The sequence below is a fragment of the Camelus dromedarius genome, chromosome 29, assembly GCF_036321535.1.
Source record: "Camelus dromedarius isolate mCamDro1 chromosome 29, mCamDro1.pat, whole genome shotgun sequence".
In the NCBI taxonomy this organism is placed as follows: Eukaryota; Metazoa; Chordata; class Mammalia; order Artiodactyla; family Camelidae; genus Camelus; species Camelus dromedarius.
Genome location: NC_087464.1, coordinates 25,718,101 through 25,740,300, shown reverse-complemented (window position 1 = coordinate 25,740,300; position 22,200 = coordinate 25,718,101). Strand labels below are relative to the sequence as shown.

Sequence of the window (22,200 nt, the reverse complement as noted above, 5' to 3'; positions counted from 1 at the left end):
TAACCAAGCTCCTCCTCACGGACATTTAGGTTGTTTGCAGAGTTTGGGGATTTTGTTCTTACAAAAAATGAGGCAGTAAAAGTCCTTCTGTGTACACATTCATGCACTAGTTTTGAGCGCTTCTATAGGGTGGATGACTGAGAGCAGACCTATTAGCTAGAGGGTACGTGCACTGAAAGTTGGGTGGGGACTGCGGCGTCCCCTGCAAAGAAGTGCCCCAACTCAGACTCCCGCCAGTAGCGAGCGTTCCGGCCACGTCAGTGTCGTCCAACTTTATCATCTTTGCTGATCTGATGGGGGTAAAACGGGATTCCGCCGTGTTCGCTTGCGTTCATTTCTTTCCATGTGCTGTGCTGTGTGTGTACTGTGTTTGTTTTCCTCAGCTGCTCAGCCTGGGTGGCTATAACAGAACCCCGTTCACTGGGCGACTCAGACAACAGGAATTTATGTCTCGCAGTTCCAGAGGCTGGGAAAGTCCAAGGTCAAGGTGCTGGCAGGTCTGGTTCCCCAGTGGGGGCCCTGTCCCTGGCTTGCAGGTGGCTGGCTTCTCACTGTGTCCTCTGAGAGGGAGTTAGTTCTAGTCGCTCTTCCTCTTCTAAGGATGCTAGTCCCACACCGGTGCCATCTTCTAAGCCTGGTTAACCCCCAAAGGCCCCACCTCCATATGCCATCACAGTGGGGCAGGACTTCAGCACCGGAACTTCGAGGGGGACACACACACCGAGTCCAGACGCCTGTAAACCACTCACTCGTGCGTGGCCTTTGCCCCTCCTTCCATGGCTTGTTTGTCTTTTTCTTACGGATTTGCTAGCACTCTTTATAAACGAGGGAAATCAGCAGTTTGGGGTCATTTGAGAAGCGCCTCATGTTTTCTGCCTCAGTCTCTACACACTGCGTGTGTCTCGGGGAAGGGACAGAGTGCTGGCCGTTTACAAGGCTTCGTGTTTCTATTATTTGTTTGTTTTTGTCTTTCACCATGTCTTTGGTTTTGCTGTTTGTCGCTGACTAACTGAGGGCCTGTTAGTTAGTCCTAATTTTAGGAATATTACGTCTCAGAACACTTGGAAGGTTTCCCAGAAAACTCCCAGACCATCAGGAAAGGAGGAGGCAGGAGGGTCTTTAGGAGGGCTGAGAAGGAGCAGGGTGGGGAGAGAGAGTGGTGCAGCTGGGAAGCTGGCCTCCAAAGCTCTCCTCCCTTTATCTAAAAAAAGTTTTTCTTCCTTTCTTTCTCTTTCTCTGCATTTCCCCCCTTCCTTCCTTTCTGTTTCTCTGTCTTTTCCCCCGTTTCTGGCTGTGTACACTTCTGGAGCATGTGGCTGGATTCCCACCATGGGGACTGAGATGGAATTTCAAGTCACTCACCATAATTCAACTTTACAAATTAGAGAATTCTTATGAATAGAACCGGATGGAATGTGGTTTCATGGCTTCTCTCCCCGGGGACCCTGCCCAGTTTGGCAACAGGAAACTGAATTAAGGGTGGGATTACTTCTAGGAAGTGGCTTTTCAGTCTAGCTGTGCGGCTAATCCACGCGTTACAGCCCGAGTTATCTGTTAATGAGGGCAAAGGAAACGTCCAAATGTGCCAGGAGCATGCTTCTGCCTTTGTACGTTCCTCCCGATTATCCTTCTGCTGGAAGAACTATCGAAGTGGGTTTATTTCTCCTTATTTTACCCTTCTGTTTTCCACCAGCAACACAGGCAGGGAGGCACCAGGCTGCCTGGGGAAAAAAAAAAAAAAAAAACGCTAGACTAGGAATCCAGGGACCTCAGTTTCAGTCCTGCCTGCACCCCTCGTTGGCCTGAGGCTGTGGGCAAGTCACACATCTTCTCGGGGCCCCAGTTTCTTCCTGTAAAAGGGCCAAAATAACCAGCCTCCCAGGGTGGCTCGGGGCCCTGTAAAGTGGAACCTGGGGCTGGTGGCGCCCACACCGTGCAGGTGAGCCGTGTGCCCAGGGCCGGACCCGGACGAGGAGCCCAGCGAAGCCCACCGCCGTCCTTCCTGGTCCTGGGAGCACCGACACATGGTGTTAGTGTCTTAGGGCTGTTGTCACAAAGAACCACAAACTTGGTGGCTTACCACACCAGAAATGTATTCCCTCACAGTTCTGGAGGCCGGAAGTTCAAAATCAAGGTGTGACCTTCCAGTTACGAGGGGCAGTCCTGCCCTGAGTCTTGCAGCTTGTGGCGGCCCCCGGCCTGTGGCTGCGGGCCTCCCGTCTCTGCCCCCGTGGTCACGTGGCCTTCCCCTCTGTGTCTTCTCTTCTGCGCCTTCTAAGGACACTTGTCGTCAGATTTAGGGGCCACCCGGAAAAGCTAGGATGACCTCATTGCAAGATCCTTAACTTAATTACACCCACAAGGGCCCTCTTCCTCAAAAAGGTCACATTTACAGGTTCTGGGGGTGGGGCACGGGCACCTCTTCGGGAGCGGGGACCACTCAGCCCACCACACAGGCTCTAGGGGTTACTTCTGGATCAAGACTGTGGCCCGATTTGACACATTGTTTTACAACAATCTCAGCGAATCCACCATTGGTCTAATACCAGTCAATCAGGACACGTGAGGGAGGAGAGGAAAGAACAGAAGCTTGTCCTTTGTTTGATCTGTGTTGTGTCTGCAGCAGCACAGGCCTTCCCTCCTGGGTCCCCAGCTTCGTGGGGATGAGTTGAGTGTATTTGCTGTTCCTGTGCCCACCCCCCGCCTGCTGCTCACATCCTGGTGGGAAGAAAACTGCAGCCCTCCGACCACAGAGCCTTCGGTCCTGGCCCTGCCCTGGCCGTGTGTCCCGTGGGCTCCACTCCGCGTCACCCTGGACCTCTCGCTGTGGCTCTCGGAACATGGCTCCCACACTGGCTGTCTGACGTCCAGCCTGGGCTTAAACCTCTGATTAGATGCTTGTTTGCTCCCTGGGCCCCTCCGCCCTCTCACTCTTCCTGGTTCGGTTACTCACTGAACCTTCAGGAACCCAGCCTAAGCTGTCAGGGTCACCCAGAGACCCCTCTGTATCCGAGAGTGTAGTTGAAGGCAGGCGGCCCCAATTATACAAGCCCCATGGCTTCGGGGTAACTGAGCACCTGGGGGCAAGGACTCTGCCTCAGAGTGGAGCCCTGCAGGGCGTTAGGGACTCCAGTGCCAGCGGCAGCAGCGGCTCCCACTTCCTGAGCACTTACCTTGGGCACTTCGGTGGGGTTCTTCATCCTCTGAGTCCTAGGCCCGCTCTGGGGTAATCTTAGCTCCATGTCTCGTTCCCACGGGGTGTGAAGGGGTTCAGCCTATTCTGATTTGTTCCACACAAAGGAGAAAGTCCCTGTACCTTCCCACTGCTCAGGGGTATCGTGGGGACAGAGGGGTGTAACTGTGAAAGGTCTTCAGGCTCGGACCAAACAATGCTGCTGAAAACCAACATCTTAAAAAAAAAAAAAAAAAAGCCAAGGTAGTCTGGAGGCATTTATGCCCAAGGTTCACTGAAAACCCCACATTTTAAGCAAAGTCAGTGTTGCTCGGCATCCCAAGGGTAAGAAGGACATTCCAGGAGAAGGGCCCAGAAACGCAAGAGTGACTGTCTGCTGGGGAGAGAGCGTGGTGTGCCGGAGCTGCGGGCACTGGGGGCTGGGGAGACGCCAGTCCAAACCCAACGGCGGCCACTTGACCTGGGCAGGTCACACTCTCTGAACCTCAGGTGGGAAACCTCATCTCTGAAAGGGGAGAGTGGTAGGAGCCAGGGCTGCTGGAGGACTAGAAATTACAGGTGTATCTGGCACCAAGTGGGGTGCCTCCTCCAAGGCCTTCTCAGCCCCTCACCTCCGCACCAGGCACCCAGTGCCCGGAGCCTCCCCCAGTCTTGCACTCGCTGCGTGGAGCTCTTCTGCCACTGGGTCCTGGCCACTCGCGTGACCCGGGGTGCTTTTCTCCTTGTCCTCGGGGCCTAGCTCCACACTGGTGTGCAGCCGGCGCTCAGAGCGTGCCTGCATCACGACGGAACGCGGTGGGCCCAGGCTTAGCGCCTTGCTCGGCACGCTAGATCTCTGCAGAGTGACCAGCAAACGAACAGGAGTGTAGAGTCACCCTCTGCGAAGAACTTGAACGCTTTCTGACATCTTCACCTCTCCTGACTCACCGTGGAAGTAGGAGAGTTGATCATTATGGTCGCTGACACCTATGTGTTCACTGCCAGCTCCTGCTGTGCGAGTGGATGACCTGACAAATCTCCTACAGCCCTGAGAGGCAGCGAGGGACCATCCCTCTTTAGAACACACAGAGGTTCAGAAATTTCCCAGGCACACTGGTAGAGGTGGTGGCCGGGATGTGACTCTGGGCACCTGGTTCTGGAGCGGGGCCTCTCAGCCCCGGTATCCACTGCCTTTACCGCATGGAGACGCTGGTCGTGGCCACCTCTGCAGCTTCAGGGAAGCCCTGTCCCTCTAGCCTGGATCCCAAGGACCCATCGGAGGCCAAGGGGGACTCCTGAGGGTAAACCTGAGTAAGAGGTGAGGGCGCACAGTCTCCCAGGCATGCCCCAAGCCTGGACCACATGAGACTTCCAAGAGCCCCACGCATATATATACATATAAGTTCTATGTAATGGCCGTGTCTGTGTAAAGACGAATACAACCCAGGCTGGATTCATTTTGTCTCTCAGATCTTAACACAGACCCCGTGCCAACTCGTGCCCGAGGGCCAGGCCTCCCGGGTTATATCCAGAGCCTCAGCGGGTGCAGCGGGAGCGGTGTGCGGTCCCCTAACCGGCCTCTGTCTCCACAGGTGCCGCAGCGGATGGCGGCGGCCGAGGGCGCCCCCGAGGATGGCGGCGGCGGCGCCCCGGGCGTGTGGGGCGCCTGGGGCCCCTGGTCCGCCTGCTCGCGCAGCTGCAGCGGCGGCGTGATGGAGCAGACGCGGCCCTGCCTGCCCGGCGCGCACCACGCGCGCGCGGCTCCGCGGCCCCCGGCCGCCGCGCGCGCCTTCGCGGGCCACGTGGTGTCGGCCGTGCGCACGTCGGTGCCGCTGCACCGGAGCCGCGAGGAGCCCCGCGCCCCCGCCGGCCTCGACGCCGGCCGCCAGGGCCCGGCGCCGCGGGGCAGCCGGCACCCGCAGGCCCGGGCCCGCGAGCCCACCGCGGACAGAAGGTACTCGCCCGCCCGCCACTGTCCCTGTCCCCGTCCCCGCCCCCGCCCGGCCGCGCCGCGCTGCTCTGCGTCCCAGGTCGCGCGGTATCACTGCCTTGCTTCAGCCAGGTGGGGAGGAATTCTTGGCTCCACGGAGCTCCTTTCATCCTTTGATTTATTTTGCAGCCTCTGAAAGCGTCGAGGCCACTCCCACCCCCTCTGTGGTTCTGAATAGCCTCTGAAGTGAAGCTGCGTCTCAGAGGCCCTTAGGCCCCAACCTTAGGGGAGCCCTGCGGCGGGGGTGAAAGAGAGAGGGACCTGGAGCCGGGAGGCCTCAGCCCTAGTGCCCCTAGAGCAGGGGGAAAGGGGGGTTCCTGCGGCCCGCGGGCTCTGTGCATGGGAGCTGAGGACACAAAACGAGGGGCCTTTTACTCCAGGAGCGGCTGGGAGTTTGGAACCCTCTGACGGGTCCAGCGTCTGGAGTCTGACTTGCCCCTTCCTAGGCTGTAGCTTCCAGGATTCTATGAACTTTTCCAGAAACTTTCTCCAAAGTATTTTGAGTGAACACACAACTTTGAGGATATGGCTAATTAAGGGCCTAGACTTTTTTTAGGGTCAATAAAATACAAACTCCAGAAACGGCATAGGGCGCCGGAAGAGCAGTGCAGCCCTGAAAGGCGACAGCGTGCGCCCCTGGGGAGGTGGGGCTCAGAGGACGGAAGAGCTTGTCAGTGCGCTCTGCTTTGCGGGGAGGGGTAATCAGGTTTATCTGCTTATTAATTATTATTATTTTACTTAATGGAGGTACTGGGTATCGAACCGAGACCTCACGCATGCTAGACATGCATCCCCACCGCGGAGCTACACCCTCCCTCCCCCACTTGTCAGCGAATCACTGAACCAGCATTGACAGGTCACCCAGCACCCATTCAGCAGCATTTGCTGGGCGCTCTGGGTCCACGATCGATTCGGAGAGAATATCAATGCGAAAGCGGTGACACTAACAACAGACAGACATTTACAGGAAGAACAGAGAGAGTGAGCGAGGCTCTCATGCTCAGGACGCGTGCGATTTAGTCACTGAGCCAAGGTGACGCCCATCCCAGGCAAGGTGCGACTAGCAGGCGGGCTGCCTTGCCCCTCCTGCTGCTCGCAGCTTAGACGTTGGCGTCGGTGGCCACCCTCTCCCCTTACGGCTGGAGCCGCGTGAGAAGGCCCAGCCCGGAGCTGCAGGTGGAGAGGAGGTGCCGCCCGTCCGCCCCCATCAGCCTCACACTCTGGACCTGGTCAGTAGGAGCTTGGAGAGGGACAACCGTTTCACAGAGAAGGTGCTCCAGCTGGATTCTGAATGATTCACCGAATCCGGGTTGACGGCAGGGCGAGGTGAAGAAGGGAGAATGCCGAGGCCTGGTGCGGCCTGTCAGTGGGAGAGTAAAGGAGACAGCAGCTGGGAGAGGACGCTTCCTTTTTTCCCCCTCTTCCTGCGTAGAAAGCCGAGGGCCCTTCAGTGTTGCTCGGGGACTGAGGGGCTGCTGCAGGTGAAGGTGCGGATATGACCTTGTCTCCTTTGATCCCGACCACCACCCCGTAATAACGTGGCTGCCCAGTCCCTTATCTGCAACGCTCACGGCCAGTGCATCTTAGCCTTCAGAGCTGTTTGGGTTTTAGAAAGGTAACTGAGGGTCTGTTTCACAGGTTATGTGCTATGGGGCCACATTCCATCATCAAACATGTTTATTTTGGCAGTGAAACATACGAATGTTCACATCAGATAGGATGAAAAAGAAATTAAAAGACCGTTAAGAAGCCTCATGTCCATTAAGGTGAGGTTGGCCGCCCAGTGAGTTTTACCACCAAACAGAAAAAAAAAAAAAATTCAAAAGAAAAGGAAAGAAAACTTGGGTTTCAAAATTCTTGGCTTCAGAACTGCAGATTTATGACAGCTAAAGATTGTCGAATACCTACTCCATGCCAGGCACTGTTCTTGTCTCTTTGTACTGACAACCCTATGAGATAGATGCTAATATCAACCCCCTTTTTAGAGGGGAAGAAATGGAGCCCAGAGAAGGAGAGTAACTTGCCCAAGGCCACACAGCTAGTCTGCCAAGCGTTAGGAACCCAGGCAGTCCTGGCTCTGGGACCGATGAAGTAGATGTTAACACACGAGGGATCAAAGGCTCTAAGGATGAATGACTTGAAAGAGCTGGGGTTTGAAGGTGCTGCTGACTCCCAGATCCCTGGAGGACTGGTGACCTCTCTTCTGGCCTCTGTGGTTGAGACCCGAGGAAGGCTGCGCGGGGAGCAGGCTTGTGCTGGCCGCTGGCCTGGGCTGCAGGCATTCCAGCCCGTGCGTTTTGGCAGCAGGGATTTTTTTTCTTCTTCTTCTTCTAACTTATTGACAAGGGGCCAGTTACTGTTTACTACGAAGTTCCTGCAAGTTTCTATCCTGCTCTTGTAATATGACAGTTTCAGATGAGACAATCCAAATGTTAGTCTGGGAGGCCCGCGCTGCCGACAAACGTGCAGCTCTTCCTGGCTGACGAAAATCACATTTGCTTATGTTACTAGTCATTAGGAACTTGCACAGGACATGTGACCCCCGAAGAAACGTCAGTGTGTTCTCCGGATGGCTGGCTGCCTTGCTCTCTGTTTCAGGTTTGAGGTTTGAGGCGAAGGCTTCAGGGCTTAGATGTTTAAGAAACTGTGAGGTTGCTATGCTACGCAACCGAAAACCTAATTGGAGCCAGATAACAGATAACACAAAATGATTCAACCTTCTAACAAGTATTTATCAAGCACCTGCCGTTGTAAGGCCCTGGACAGACACAAAGGTATAAAAACCAGGTTAGGGACCCTCCGGGCTTTTACTGACAGGCCAGAGCAGCTGTTTGCAACCTTACTGTTTTTTGAAGCATAAGAATCCTTTGTGCAAAATCAGTCTTAGGTGGAGGCTCAGTCTGTCACACAGATAGAGCTGAGCTGCTCTGGTTGAAGCCTCAGAGACATCACTGTAGAAACCCGGGGTCTGGGTCCCAGTGCAGCGGTGGTTTTCAGCCTCGGTTGACCATCAGAATCCTTTGCCCATCTTTTAGAAGTCTTGACATCCTGGTCACATCCCAAACCAACATCTGGATCTCCAAAGGCTGTACTCGGACATTAATGTAATTCCAGTCCAGCCAAGGACAGGAACCTCTGATCTGGAAGTATCTCTTTGGAACCTCAAGGTTTTGTGGGAAATAATTTGAGAATCAGTATTGTCCAGCAGGATTTTCCAGGTTCGGGGTAGCCTGCTCGGGAAAGGCTTCCACAAAGGTAGCCTCCCCTGGGATTTCTTCACAGCCATAGTGGCCTGGGGAGGCTTGGGCTGGGAGACTTCAGCCTGCAGATCTTGGCCAGCAGGTTCCATAATGCATTCTACCAAGCCCCCCCTCTCTCCATGCCCAAGGCTGTGTCCCTGGGACGGCTAAAGGGGGAGGAGGTACGCAGGTGAGTCGGGCAGCCGTGCGGCAGCTCACACCTGTGAAATTAAGACTGTCCTTAGTAGGAGAGCCTTCCCCCTCAGTTTCTGGAACTGGGTACCTGCAGACTGGAGGGAGCCCAAAGGGGCCCCTGTTATGGCAGACCTTCCCTTTTATGACACTGAAACCAGATGGATTTCCCATTCCCGAAGTGTCTAGCAACAATGGCTTCCAAAGAGAGTCCCTGCTGCCCAGAGTCCAGGTACACACGCCTACAGAACCTGCTGTAAATACCTGCTGGCCAGTTTCCCTCGGCTTCCACAGAGACAGGATATGAGGGCAGCGCCCGCCGCACTCGGAGAGCCACTTCACGACCTTCATCATGCTCTGGTTGCCAAGCAGCCCGCTAACAGGCAGGCGTTCCTCCCCAGTGGGCTTCCTTACGCTCGCCTGCCTGAGCCAGTTCTCCTGATCATTATGTGCACGAAGCAGCTGGAATCTGGGGATGGGATGCTGGGTGCTTTAATTCAGAGATTTGTTTTTAGATAGGGAGCGCCTCCCCCCACAGGCGTGGCAAGTTGAGAACTGTCACCTACTGGAGACAGTGGTAGGAGCCTGGGGCAGGAACGTCACGGCTGTGAAATCATGGCCACTGTCTCCCCTGGGCGGACGGAGAGCGTCATACCCTCCGGGAATCAGAAAGAGGTTGCGGAGGGGGGCTTCCCAGAGCCCCCAGAGAAGTCGAGCCGCGTTTCCTGCTGGGAGGATTCTGGCTAGCTCAGCGATCCCGACGCCCGGGCTGTGCAGGCCCACAGCTCGAGAGCGGTTTGCGGTCAGTTTTCAATTATTGGGTTTTTTTTTTTTTTCTTTGAAATACTGGTCTTTATTTGGAGTCAGCTTTTTAACCAGAACTTCCGATGTCGGGCGCAGCGGGAGAGAACCCAGCCTGAGAGGCTGCAGACGCACGAGGGCGAAGAGCCCGGCTCTGGCGCCGGGGGGCCCGCGTCTCTGCCCAGCCCCGCCGCTGCCTGGCCGCGTGTCCTGCCGACGCTGCTTGACCTCCCCCGCTGAGGTGGGTGGCGCGCCGCTTTGCTGGGTGCTGGGAACCGGACCCGTCACGCAAAGGGCTCGGCACAGCGCGGGGCCCCTCAGAAGCCCGCGTGGAGGCGTCGGCGTGCCTTCCGCACGCCGGGCATGCTGGCAGGCGTGTACACGCGGCGTTTTCTCAGGTCTTCCCCGTGGGTTTGCGTGGAGGACTTGTGTTTTTCCGGTTATGGATGAGAAACCCGAGGGTCAAAGAGAAGATGTCAAATTCAGGGTCCCGTGGAAGGAAGGCAGGAGAATCAGAGTGTGCACCCACCTGTTTCCCATGCCGCTCAGCCTTGCCCCTTCTAGAGAGCCTTTCTCAAAGTCAAAGGTACCGCTCATTGATTAAGCCTAGTACAGTAAACAAATATTTCTCTGAGATGAAAAACAAAATTTTCTCTAACATTTACCCCCAAGTTTTTGGTCCAGTAACTTATGTATCGGTAACGCTGAAACCATCTGCACCACGAACTCCAAAGTCTATGTGGGAATCCGGGGGAGCCACGAGCCCGCGACGGTCGGCTGCTGGCCACGCCCAGCCTTCTCGTAAAGGTGCTTGCTTTCAAAGGCTGCCTCTGGGCCACAGGGCTTGATTCACAGAGGTGACCTGGGCGTTAACCTTTCTGTGTTTCGTTCTCATCATTCCTTGTGTGTCTGCTGTGAACTAGCCCCTGTGCTAAATGTAAAAGGGCAGACAGATGCAGGAGGTGTGGTTTCCCAGGACCCCACACCTGCAGAGGAGACACCCAGGGGTGACCGCCAGCAGGTGGTGTGGGGCACGTCCTACCTGCAGGGTGGGCAGGGGCTGTGGGAGCGCGGGGCTGGGGCTGACTCTCGGGGAATCAGGGTGACTTGGTGGTGGAGGCACTTCCTTGCCAAGTGAGGGAAGAGCTGGGAAGCACTTGGTATGGAGGGAGAGGGCAGTGGTTCGGTGACACAAGAGGAACCAGAAAGTGTCCTTGTCCTCAAGGGGTGCATGCTGGGGGTGGGGTGGGGAGACAAACGAACCGACATGTCCAAGACCCAGCGCCCAGGGCTCCCTCCAGGGCACACTCAGGGTGTGGGGAGGAGAGGAGGGGCAGAGGGAGGACCAGGGAGCCAGGGGAGGCTTCGCAGTGGTGGTGATGACCGAGCTGAGCTCGGGAGAGGAAGGGTTTCAGCAGAGGCTGAGAGCGAGGAGGGCATTCCTCCAAAAGCAAGCTGCGAGGGCTGAGACCGGGCGGTACGGCGAGCCCGTCACATTCGGGAAGTTCCAAACAGTCTGATGAGGCCAGAGCCCGGGTGGTAGGGGAGGGAGTGTCCGGGCGAGACCGGGAAAGTCCACAGGCCCCTTTCCAAGGAGTGAGGGTGAAGCAGTCCTAAGGGGACTGAAACAGAGTTTCTTTGAGAGAGACAGTCCTCGTAATCATGGACGACCAGATCTTTCCATTTGAAAGCAAGGCAAGATGATGCCTCCAGTGTATAGTTGGTCCAAATCTCTTCTTAATGCCCTTGTGAGTTTGCAAATGCATGACTCTGCCGCCCTAAAGCTCACAGTCAGGGTGTCCTGTCCCGGAGCTCAGTCCTTTGGTCCCTTGGTTTTGCAATAGGTGTGTTAGTTTCCTGTTGACGCTGTAACATTGACCGCAAATTTAGTGGCTTAAAACAGCACAAATGTATTCTCTTACGGTCTGGAAATCAGAAGTCTGAAGTCAAGGTGTCAGCAGGGCCACGTTCCCTCCGGGGGCTCCGGGGGAGGGTTTGTTTCCTTCCCTTTTCCGGCTGCGGGCGTCGGGCTGCCTCCCTCGGCTCGAGGCCCTCTCCTCCCGTCCGTCCACCCTCTTGCTTCTGTCATCTCGGCTCCTTCTCTGACGCTCATCCACCCGTCCCCTCTGTATAAGGACCCTTGTGGTTACTTTGCACGCACTCAGGTAACCCTTTCAAAAGCTGTGGGCCACACAAAGTGGCGTTCCGGGGATTAGGGTGTGGGCGTCTTAGAGTCGGGGGGAGGGGCGCTATCCAGCCTCCTGCAGTGTACGTGCATTTGGGGGTCTTGAGCATACCCTGGTTGTGGGGCAGTTTCTGTGCTGGCCAGACCACCAGCCACTCCCCAGCCGTGTCTGCGGGACGTTCAGCAGCATGCTTTCCCCGGAAAATGAAGAGGACGAATCATTCACCCCCCCCCCCACCATGTGCTCTTTTTGGACATACGGTGTTCATCAGGGACAGTGACGATGAAGTTAAAGATAATAGATGCCCGAGGCAGCTGGCAGAGGATGAAGGGCTCTGTGTTCCAGCCCAGAGTCCCGGGGCCAGTCCCCGGCTCTCGCCAGCGCTTTGATCTTGGAAAGTCACCTCATTTCTCTGAGCCTTCGTTACTTCGTGTTTGTACAATAAAGGGGTTTTAGCCGTTTATTACCCATTCAGTGAGGTCTCCGGCCGGACGCTGCTGTGTTGCTGAGGTCTGAGGCTGCGCCAGCGCCCCCAGCAGCCTTCTGTCCGCAGAGTGACGGGGAGTCATGGCTGGGGACATGGCTCCCAGCTCCGCTTTTTCCCAACGTGCTTTGGAGCGAGATGGGTTTTCTTCTTCCTGGATGCATCCACTGCCCTCCGAGTGCCGTCCACACGTCTGACCTCCTCTTCTTGGTCTCCCTCTGGGCCTCCGCCCTTTGCTCTTGGAAGCATTCGCATTTCTTACCTCGGAGAAGCCCGGGGCTGGGAGTCCTTAGACCTCACTTCCTGTCTCAGCGCCATCGTTTGCTCACTGGATGGCCTTTGGGAATCACTTAATCAGTCTATAAGATCTGGACAGTGATTTGTCCTCTGTCTGCCACACAGGCCTGTTGAGAGGGTGGGATGAGGTAACAGCCGTAAAAGTGCTTCAGAAATAAGAGAGACTGTTCAGATCCAGCCTGGCCTGATGACTTGATTGTCATTGGCCGGATCATCCTTGGGTTTTAGAGCCTCGTGCCTCTTTGTCTGATTCCTCATACATGCACGTTCAGGCGTGTGTGCGCGTGTGAGCGTTTTGGTTGAAAGGTCCATTCGTTCTGAGACAGGACAGTCAGGGCCAGGCCGAGATCGCAGGCTGTCCCACCCTTTCCCACCTCCCCGGGGACTGTCTCTGACTGCGGGTAGGAATCATTTGTTTTTTCAGCTCCTCCTTTCCTGCCCACTTTCTTGGAGACCATTTGCATTTCATCATTAGTAACTCCGGGGCGATATGTTATTTCTGTCCCGTGGGCCCCTGGAGCCGAGTGGGCCCCTTCATGACGCTGGACAGGAAAACTTGCCGTTAATTAAACTTCACAAAGGCACGTGACGTTTTCCTGACCCTCCGTCGACACCTAGGGAGTCTTGTTACATACAGCGGGGCAGAAGCCGGCCGGCAAGGAGAAGGGAGCTCCCTGGCCTTGCCTGTGCTCCTCCTCGGAGAAGCTCCTGGCGCTCCTGGGCCGTGGGCGGGGGGAGCCGGCTGAAAGGCACACCCCGTGTGCTGGGTGTTTGGGGTTTTTCTCCTGCAAGGAAAGTTTTTGTTTCTTTACCTTCTTTTGAAGCAGGATTTCCACTTAGTCCCTGAATTGTTTGACACGAAGTTACCTGTTGATGCTAACCAGATGAGTGGTGTTTCAGTATGCCTTGGTTTCTAAGTCTGAAACTTTAGCCCTTCTCAGAGAGAGAGATTGCAGTGGAGCCGGGCCCGTTGGGATGTGCACGTCTGCCTGCAGGTTAGGAAAGATTGGAGCCAGATTTTAAGCTTGAGTGACTCTGCTCTCAGACAAGGCTCCAAAGAGCCCCTGTTCCTTCCTGTGGCATTTCATTGAGTGTCAGAAGCATTTCATTAGTTATCAGAGCAACGATCCCATTTGCCGTTAAGAATGCTGCGTTGAGCTTCCTCCAGGTCGCTCATGACGCCGGCGCCCAGAAGAAGGGAGCCTGGAAGGAGCCTGACTGCAAGGTGTGTGCCTCAGGAGGGGCCTCCGCCTTGCTGCTGGGGCCCGAGGGCTTCTCCTCGGATGTGTGCCCGGTGGCAGCCTGAGATGCCTTCTTGTGAGGACAGGAGGGAGGGACACATTCCGTGTGTGTGGGTGACTGTCATTTCCTTTACTCGTCCTCCTGCACACATTGCTGATTGAATTGTAGCAAGGACGCCCGTCCTACAGCACCTACTGTGTGGCACATCCGTTTGATAGCACCTACTATGTGGCACATCATTCACGAGCGGATTTGAGCTGCATTTTACAGTTGGGGAGACCGAGGTAGAAAAATCCCCAGTGTCCTGCTTCTGTGAGGGGCAGAGTGGATCTGAATGCAGGGTCGCCTGACCCCAGCGTTCCCCACTCTCCCTACTCCGAGCCTGTAATGTGGATCCAGGTACTTTACCTGCACATGGGAGGGTTTGGGGTGCAAAGACTATGGCTTCGTTCTTGGTTTCCATGGCAAAATACAAACGGCCCCTCGAGGGCTTTTTGAGAGTCCTTACTTTCTTATCCATTCAAAGGCCCTTTCCTGGGCATGTGGGCCTTTCGGCTCATCTCTCTTAACAGTACGAGAGCAACCACAGTGGCTGGTTGTTGCGGGTTGACTGTGTGTCACTGGCTGAGCAACACCTTCCCCTCCAGAGACAGCAAGCCCGAATCCCGGGGGCCTGAAAACGCTAACTTACTTGGAAAAAAAGGATCTGCAGAGGTAATGAAGGCTCTTGAGATGGGGCGATCACCCTGCCTCGCATGGGTGGCCCCTAAATGCAACCACGAGTGTCCTTATGAGAGACAGGCAGAGAGAGATTTGACAGCCAGACACACAGAGGAGAAGGTGGCAGGAGGACAGAACTGAGAGAGAGCTGGCGGTGCGGTCCCCAAGGACTGGCGTGACGGGGCCCAAGGCGAGGGGTGCCGGCCGCGCCCGCAGCCGGAGAGACCGGGAAGCAGCTCCTCCCAGGGTCCCCTGAGCCGCCCTGCCAGCAGCGTGATGTCAGCCCGCGGATACTAACTTCGAGCTTCTGGTCTCCAGAGCTGTGAGAGAATGAGTTTCTGTTGTTTTAAGCCACCAAGTTTGTGGCAGTTTGTACAGCAGCCCGAGGAAACTAGGACATGTGGAGACGGCTCTGGGTGGAAACTCTAAGGACTGCGGTGCGTGAAGTAACCCACGTCATCCCTTTGTTTTAATACGAGAAGGCCTCTGTGCCTGCAGATGAAGCGTCGAGCCTCGGGGCCCAGGCCTAGGAGGCTGAGAACAGGGGTTAGGGCCGAGCTCGCCTCCGGGCCTCTGCCCTTGGCCTCTGCGCCATTCTCCCTCCCGCCGGCCCCCTTCCCGGCCTGAGGCCCCCTAGGGCAGGCCCGGGTGGGGATCGGGCCCCGCCCCAGAGCCCCTTTTCCTCCTTGCGGTTTGACTTCCAGGCAGGACTTACTGTCTTTATTCCTTCATGAATCTTTTCCTACAGAAACACTGAGTTTCTGGGCCACGTGGCCCCAGCAGCCGCCGACACTTCCCTTTTCCTCCGTGGTTAGAACCTGTGGGCTAGTGCTGAAAATACTTTCTTTCTGGATTTGGAGGGAAACACTCATTTCCCCCACCCTGTTTTCCAGTTAAAGTCTCACGCCGGCAGTCCACCCCGGTGATCCCGTGTGAACGGCGCTTGGTGTTTATAAGCTGTGCCACAGGACAGCTGTGTAAGCTCCTTAAGAGCTTACCCCCCGTTCATTCAGCGGCGTTTGTTAATGTTGCAGTGATGTCCGTTCACACAGACCTTCTGGCGGGGGCAGGTTGCTTAAGATCTTCCAGACCCCGTTTCCTGGTGTATGAAATAGGGGTAATGACGCACTTCACTGTTCGCAGTGGTGGCTAAGTGGGATAACACACATAAAACATCTGGCAGGTGTTCAACAAATTGCTGCTGTCTGAACACGGAATTTATTTAAGTACATGATGCTGACTGTTTTGGGGGTGGAGTAAAATCTAGGAAAAACCCTCCTTTCCTTCAGCTAGCTGAGGGTGACCGGCTTGCGCTGAAATCCCCTCCTCTGATGCGAGGAAGAAAGCTACGCATCATTTTCATACCTGACTGTTGTACTTGGAATAGTTCATACTTATATTAAAGTAAAATGAAGCAACACATGGTCAGTGGGCACGCGGTAAGGGGTGTGTGTAAACGTGCAGACTGGGGAGACAGGCGCAACTCGGGAGAGACGCCGTTGCTTCCTCCGTGGGCCTTTCACAGACAAGATGCTCGAGGGATGTCAGCTGCATCATAATTGTTATTACTGTTGCATTAATGAATTAATTCAGCAGAACTTGCAGAAAAGAATTCCTCAGCTTGCTTCAACCTGCCGGGGGCCAGCCTCGGGGGCAGAGGGCACTGTCTGAGAGTCTCCAGGGAGAGGGGTTAGGAGCTCACCTTTGCTTAGCACCTGCCTGGCCAGGCACTGTGCCCTGCAGGTAATCTCATGTGGTTTCCCCTGAGGCTGGCAGGGCCCCTCGGGTTCCAATCACAACACACACCAGCAACAGGTTTGATTTCCAAGAGGGCTCCTCCCAGTGACGCTGGAGAAGTGAATGCATTTACTGTTCTTCCATGCAAAGCCAGCGCTGTTGCTGTCAGCCCACACTTGGCTGTCTGCCTCTGCAGTGACCCTTGCAGGCCATGGTTGCATGCTCTGTGTCCTTCACCTTGGGGACAGTGCAGCCGTCATGGTCACCACCATTTACAGAGCATCCACAAGGGCCAAGCCCTGTACTGGGCCGTTCACCTCTGTTATCTCATTCACCCCTGACGACAGCCATCGATGAGATGGGCATCCTTACCCTGTTTTGCCACTGGAGACTGGAGATGTGGTGTGACCGACGGCCGGCCCATGGTCACACGGATAATAAGTGTCTGCCCTGGCCTGTTTGATGGGCTACCCAGGATCTCTCTAGCATCCCATGTTGCCACCCCAGGGGATGTCCTGCTCTCCTCACTTCAGGGATACCCTGCCCAGAATGAAGTAGGGTGGGACCAGCCTCTTTGCTCCGAGCAACCTAATATTAACTCGGCCTCAACTGGAAGTGCCTCTTGGGTGGCCCTCTCCTAACTCATTTTTTGCCTTTGTGCGAATCCAAAAAAGATACCTCTTCCTCTGGCTAGGTTCATCTTCCCACTAGGAGGACACCCTGGATTTCAACACCCAGGTGTCCTGGTGCAGTGCGTAACCTGCTCAGCTGTGATGGGTGGGGACAGTGCTATGGACCTCACCTCCTGGGAGGCCAGCGGGTGGGTCCCTGGGGATAGGGTCTTCATAAGTCTTGACTTCCCCGTGCAGAGAGGGCCTTTTAAACTCAGAGTCGCTCCAAGAGCACCTTTCTGCTCCCTTCGCTAGGTTGCTGGCCTCTCGGCTGCGGCCAGTCCTCCTGAACCCATGGCGACGAGCCGGCTTTCCTTCTCTCTCACTAGAGGAAGTTCATCCCTTCGCCCTGTGTCCCTCCGTCCCCCCCGCTTCCTCCGGCCTCTTCCCCCCGCTCCCCAAGTGTAAGCCCTTGCGATCCTTCTTCCCTGAAGGCTCAGAGCAGAGCTGTCAGCTGATTCTCACGCTGGTCTTTGGACCCAGGCCTTAAGCACTTTCTGGAGAGCGGCAGCAGGTCTGGTCAGACCGGCTAACGCGTGTGACCGTGTGTACCGCGTGGGAGGCAGCAGGAAGGCTTTTGTTTTCATCGTCTGAATTTTTATTTCCTTAAGCGGTCAGCGTCTTGCCTCTTACCTTCCGTAGATGCGAGATGGCTTATTGGGCTGGAACAGCCCTGGCAGGGCTCTCAGTCTTCTGAACTTCTAAGAAGACACATGCGCTCAACCTAAACCGTTGGCTCGCGGCCTCTTTGAACTTAGCACACGCGATCCTCTCTCCGTTTGGCAGGTGATCATAGTGGGACAGTGTGAGGTTTAGGAACGCAGCTGTCTTCCCAGTTTCAGGGGGCGGGCTCCTGCCCCCCGCCCCCCCCCCCCTGGCCTGGGACCCCCCCACCCCGCGGGCCCTGGGCGAACGCGTGCTCCTGCCCCTCGGCTCCTGCCCCCTGCTCTCCCTGCCCTGGAAATTGAGCGCCTGGTCTCCCCAGGTGGCTGGTGGCTGTGGACTCACTATTACCAGCGCCCTCGCTCCCCACCCAGACGCGCGGGGCCACCTTGATTGCTTCCTTCCTGGAGCTCAGAGCCTTTCAGTCTCTCCTGATTGATCCACGGAGGTCACCTTTACCGAGCCACTGGTCAGAGATGCTGGGCAGCGAAGCTGTGGTCTCTCGCGTGTCTTGTTTCAACAGACACTCCCAGAGCGCCCCGGGGCAGGCCGCAGCTGGTCCTCCGGATCCCGCACTCGGGCGGGAGGAGCTGGCAGGCTCGCCCCGAAGACCTAGAGGGCACGTGCGGGAGCCGGCCTTTGACCAGCAGCCTCACGGAGACACAGTGTCCGCGCCGGGGCAGGGGCGTGCAGACCGCCCCTCGCGGTGTGCGGGTGGCTGGGGGAGCCTGTGGGGCGCTGAGCGGCTGTTTATGTTGGGCCGGGAAGGCTGCACCCGTTTGTGAGTGAGTAGGGTAGGGTTCCAGGCAGGCCCTGGGAGGCACAGGACTCAGTGTGTTCGGACATTGGTGAGTGATCCATTATGCCTGGGAAGCGTAGGGGCAGGAGACGGGGGGAGGGGGAAGACTGGAGTCGAATCTGGGAGGAGAGACTGAGACCAGATGGCGAAAGACATGACGTGGCATCAAACCGAATGTGCCTTTTTTAGGTTCCACGTGTAAGCGATGTCGTTCGGTGCTTGTCTTTCTCTGACTTACTTCACTTAGCACAGTGCCCTCCAAGGCCATCATGTCACTGCTGGGCGTAGGACAGGTTCAAGGATGTACGTACAGCACGGGGAATGCAGCTAATATTCTGTAATAACTGTAAATGGAGAGAAACCCTTCAAAATTGTATAAAACAAAAAGAAAGAAACTAAACGTGCCTTAAAACCGTCTAGGTTTGAATGTTTTTTTCTAGGCAGAGATGAGCCATGAGGGCTTTTTGAAGTAGAGGGTGATGACCAAGGGCTGTGTTTAGGAGAGCAGATCTGGTGGTGAGAGAAGTCAAAAGCGCGTGAGGCTCCTGAGCCTGACGGGGGGCACCGGGTGGGTGGGGACGCTGCGGACGGCCGCGGATGTGTGCGGGCATGTTTGCCGCCACTGAAAACACGGGACTGGACGTCCCAGGGCCGGCACTGTTCCTCACCGCGGCTACACTGCCGAGCATGTTCAGACTCTGCCAAAGCTTCCACCTGTCCTCGAGGCCGGGACGGCCTTTGCTAATCTGGAATTTTCTGGGAGGTTATGGCTTTTCAGTTACTGACAGTGACATTTCAGAAGAATGTTTTCTCCGCTGTTTCCGTCCCCTCCGTCTTTCGGGCTGGTTTAGAAGTGGGTATTTTGCGTCCAGTGGACAAGCCTGCATATGTACGTATTAAGGCTGCTGACTTGGATTCTGTGGGTGGTGCTGTGTACGCCGTGTCCTCAGGGAGACTTCTGACCGGGGCTTTCTGCGTTCGCTTCCCACGACCCTCCCCACGTCCACACGCCTGAAACCTTCAGTGGAAACAGGTCCGTGCTTTGCTTCTCGGTATCACTTTCATATATTGAAAACCTGTGCGGAAGAAAAAAATTATTGTGCTGGTACAAAAGAGGAAGACATGACAGAGGAATCCGCTTCAACTCCGCCCTGCTGAGCCCGCTTCCCGGGGAAATCAGGGCCTGAAACTTCATCTCTACCAGTTCAAAAATGTGTCCAGCACATGCGTCTATTCTCCTTTATTGTGTACAGTTTTCTCTTTTCTTTTTAAGCACAAACAGGAGCGTGAATGTTTAGTGCCTTCAGCGTCTTGTTCTTTTCCATTTCACTGGACTTTGGAGACCGTTCTGGATCAGTACACAGGCACCTGCCTCATTCTTCTAAACAGCTTCTTTGAACTCCAGTCTGCGCTGCGCCATTTGCCGTAGCATGTCCAGTCCCTCGTTCTCCTGTTTAAGGGGGCTTGGGTTGAGTGTCACAACTCAGACATGCGGAATGCCAGTTATTTTTCTCCATCTAGGTTTCGTTCATGAGTCTCTGTTTCTGCTGCTGCAGGAAATCCGCCAGCTCCAAGGACTCAGGCGCTCAGAGCCTTCATGGTAGACTTCGTTAGTTTGGGGTTTATGCTCCATCCCGTCAGGAGTCCCCTCCTTCCTCAAATTCTGCCCCTTACCCTGGGGGAGACCTGGGTCCGCAGACGAGAGGCTCTGTGCAGTCGCGGGGAATGAAGGGAGCAGGGCGTCTGCTCTGCGTCCCTGGCTGCCTCCCGCCCTTTGCAGTAAATGCTGCCGAAACCTCCACGCGTGCTTTGCTGGCCTCTCGTTGCCGAGGGCCATGTGCTCTGTGTCCCTGCTGGAACCACAGAGACCCCTTTGGGATGAGCCATCGGCACTCAGGCGCCATGTTGGATACGGGCTTCCCCAAGCTTCCGGGTCCCTTCTGTTCTCAGGCTCCTGAACAAATCTGTTCCTCCCCACTCCAGGCAGAGTACTCTGGTCTAAGCTCTGCTCACTGCCTCTCCGTCGCTGCCTCGTCTCGTCTGCCTGCTAGCCAGGCTCTTCAGTGCCTTAGATTCAAGAACTCCAGGGTCATCGCATCTTCCTCACAGTCTGTCCTGTACACCCTACTTCTGCTCTCTGCGCCCCGGACTTTGGTTCTTGACAGACCAAGCCCAGCTCTTCTCTCCTGCCGACCTCCAGGTCCCCTCTCCTCTGGTGCTGCCGTCATCACGGTCACTGTAGAAGCGCTGGCGGGGGAGGACGGGAGGAGGGCTGGACGGGAGGAGGGCTGGCCGGGAGGGAGAACGTACCGGCTAGTTCCTTAGGACGCTGTCCTGCGAGGGCTGTTTCAGGCGTCCTCCCAGTTCAGCAGGGCTGCACCGGGGACCTTGAGCCCACACCTCTTTGCACCTCTGTAACCGCTTGGAAAGACAGTTCCCAGTTACCATTCCTACTGCTCAGTAGCCTGTAAAATATCTTATATAAAACTCCTTTAAAATGCCTTTGGTCGTACTAATGGATTGTGGGAAAAGCGTTTCACTCGACAGCAGTTGCAAATCTCATCTTCCGCCCCCACGTCCACGCTTCAAGCGCCTTGTCTTCTCTAGAGGAGAAAGGAAGTGCGTCCCGTTGTGGAGGCTGGCCTAGAGCCACCCCCAGATGCAGCGGCCCTGCGCTTGTGACCCGGAGTCTGTGACTTTAGCTTCTCGTGCCGTCCCGCCCGTCCTCGGTGCTAGGACTGGCCGGGCAAACCTGCCCCAAACACGGGCTTGGTACGAGTTTAGCTTTGATGTGTAAAAACAGTGCCAAGTGCCAATGTGGCATCAAAGATCCTTTAAACCACGTGGAGATGAGTCATTAGATGTAGTAAGATTCAGAAGGGCCTTGGATTTTCTCAACAGTAGCTGACAGGGAGACTTCAGCCATCCCTGGTTCCCTGAGCCGTCCCCAGTATTCAGGAATCTCCCACCTCACACGCCTCCTTTCCGTCTTCCCTGTGGAAGAACTGACTTCTGTTTACCTGACAGCTCAGCTCAGGTAGCCAGTTGCAAGCAATGTCCGCTCTACGTGCTGGAAGACCCGGAGCCTCCAAGACGAAGCAGGGTGGGGAGCCGTTCCACTTGAGCGGGGGAAGCTGACCCCGTTTCCCAGTCCCCGAGCGGGCAGGCTCGGGCTCCTGGGGTCCCTCGCAGGCTGGGCCCAGGGGCCGCTGCGCTGTGGGGTGCTCTGGCCCACGTGTGGTCCACATTAGCAGAGCTGAGAGAGGCTGGACCTCACAGAGACCTGCCGGGGCTCCCAGAGAAAACACAAGGGGAGTAAACACGGAGAGAGTAAGACATACAAGCGGCCTGGCTTCCAGAGGGCGGGGCTGTCTCTGCCGCTTCCCCGCCGTGCCGGACGCTCAGGCGGGACCCGGGGAGCCGCCGCAGCAGCCGGCAGACTGTCCTCGCCTGCGTGGCTCTTCAGCTCCGGCGGGCGTGCGTGGGGCACGTGGACCTCTGAAGTCGTCCCTCTTTTTGAGAGTAAAGCTGAGTCCCAGCCTTTGCGGGTCCTGCCTTCTGTTCCAGGGACCTGCTCCATCTCCAGGCGTCTGGTACGAGGAATGATCTCACCCGGCAGATGAGGCTTTTATGCCTGCGCAGAGGGATGTTCCATGTGACAGAAATTAAACACAGGGACTAATGGAGGGGGCGGTTTCCTTCCTCTGGCAGTGGGTTGAGCCAGCCATTCATTCGTTTCTTCAGTTTTTCAGTAGTTGTTGAACACTTACTCTCTGCTGGCCGTTATACTGGGTTTCAGGCACACAGGACGGGTAAGACACACCCCGTTCTGAAGGGGCCACAGTCTGGTAAACCAGGGCAGGTGAAGCGCGTCGGCGTGGAGGCGTTTCTGTTCTGTGCCGGTTACACGGTGGGGCCCGCGTGAGGACAGAGGACGCTGACTCGGCGGGTAAGGGCTGCGGTGGGGTTGGACTAGGAAGAGCCACATGGACGGGTTAGTGCTTCAG

General features: G+C 56.1%; 1 protein-coding gene across 2 annotated transcripts in view; it reads left to right on the top strand.

Annotated features, from left to right (window-relative positions):
• The window catches only part of THSD4 (thrombospondin type 1 domain containing 4), a 484,948-nt gene that overhangs the window by 72,193 nt on the left and 390,555 nt on the right, over window positions 1-22,200 (top strand). For both annotated transcript variants that reach the window (XM_064480753.1, XM_031440907.2), the window contains one exon: window positions 4,765-5,126. In XM_064480753.1, coding sequence (XP_064336823.1) covers window positions 4,765-5,126 — 362 coding nt within the window. The remainder of the gene's footprint in view (window positions 1-4,764; window positions 5,127-22,200) is intronic.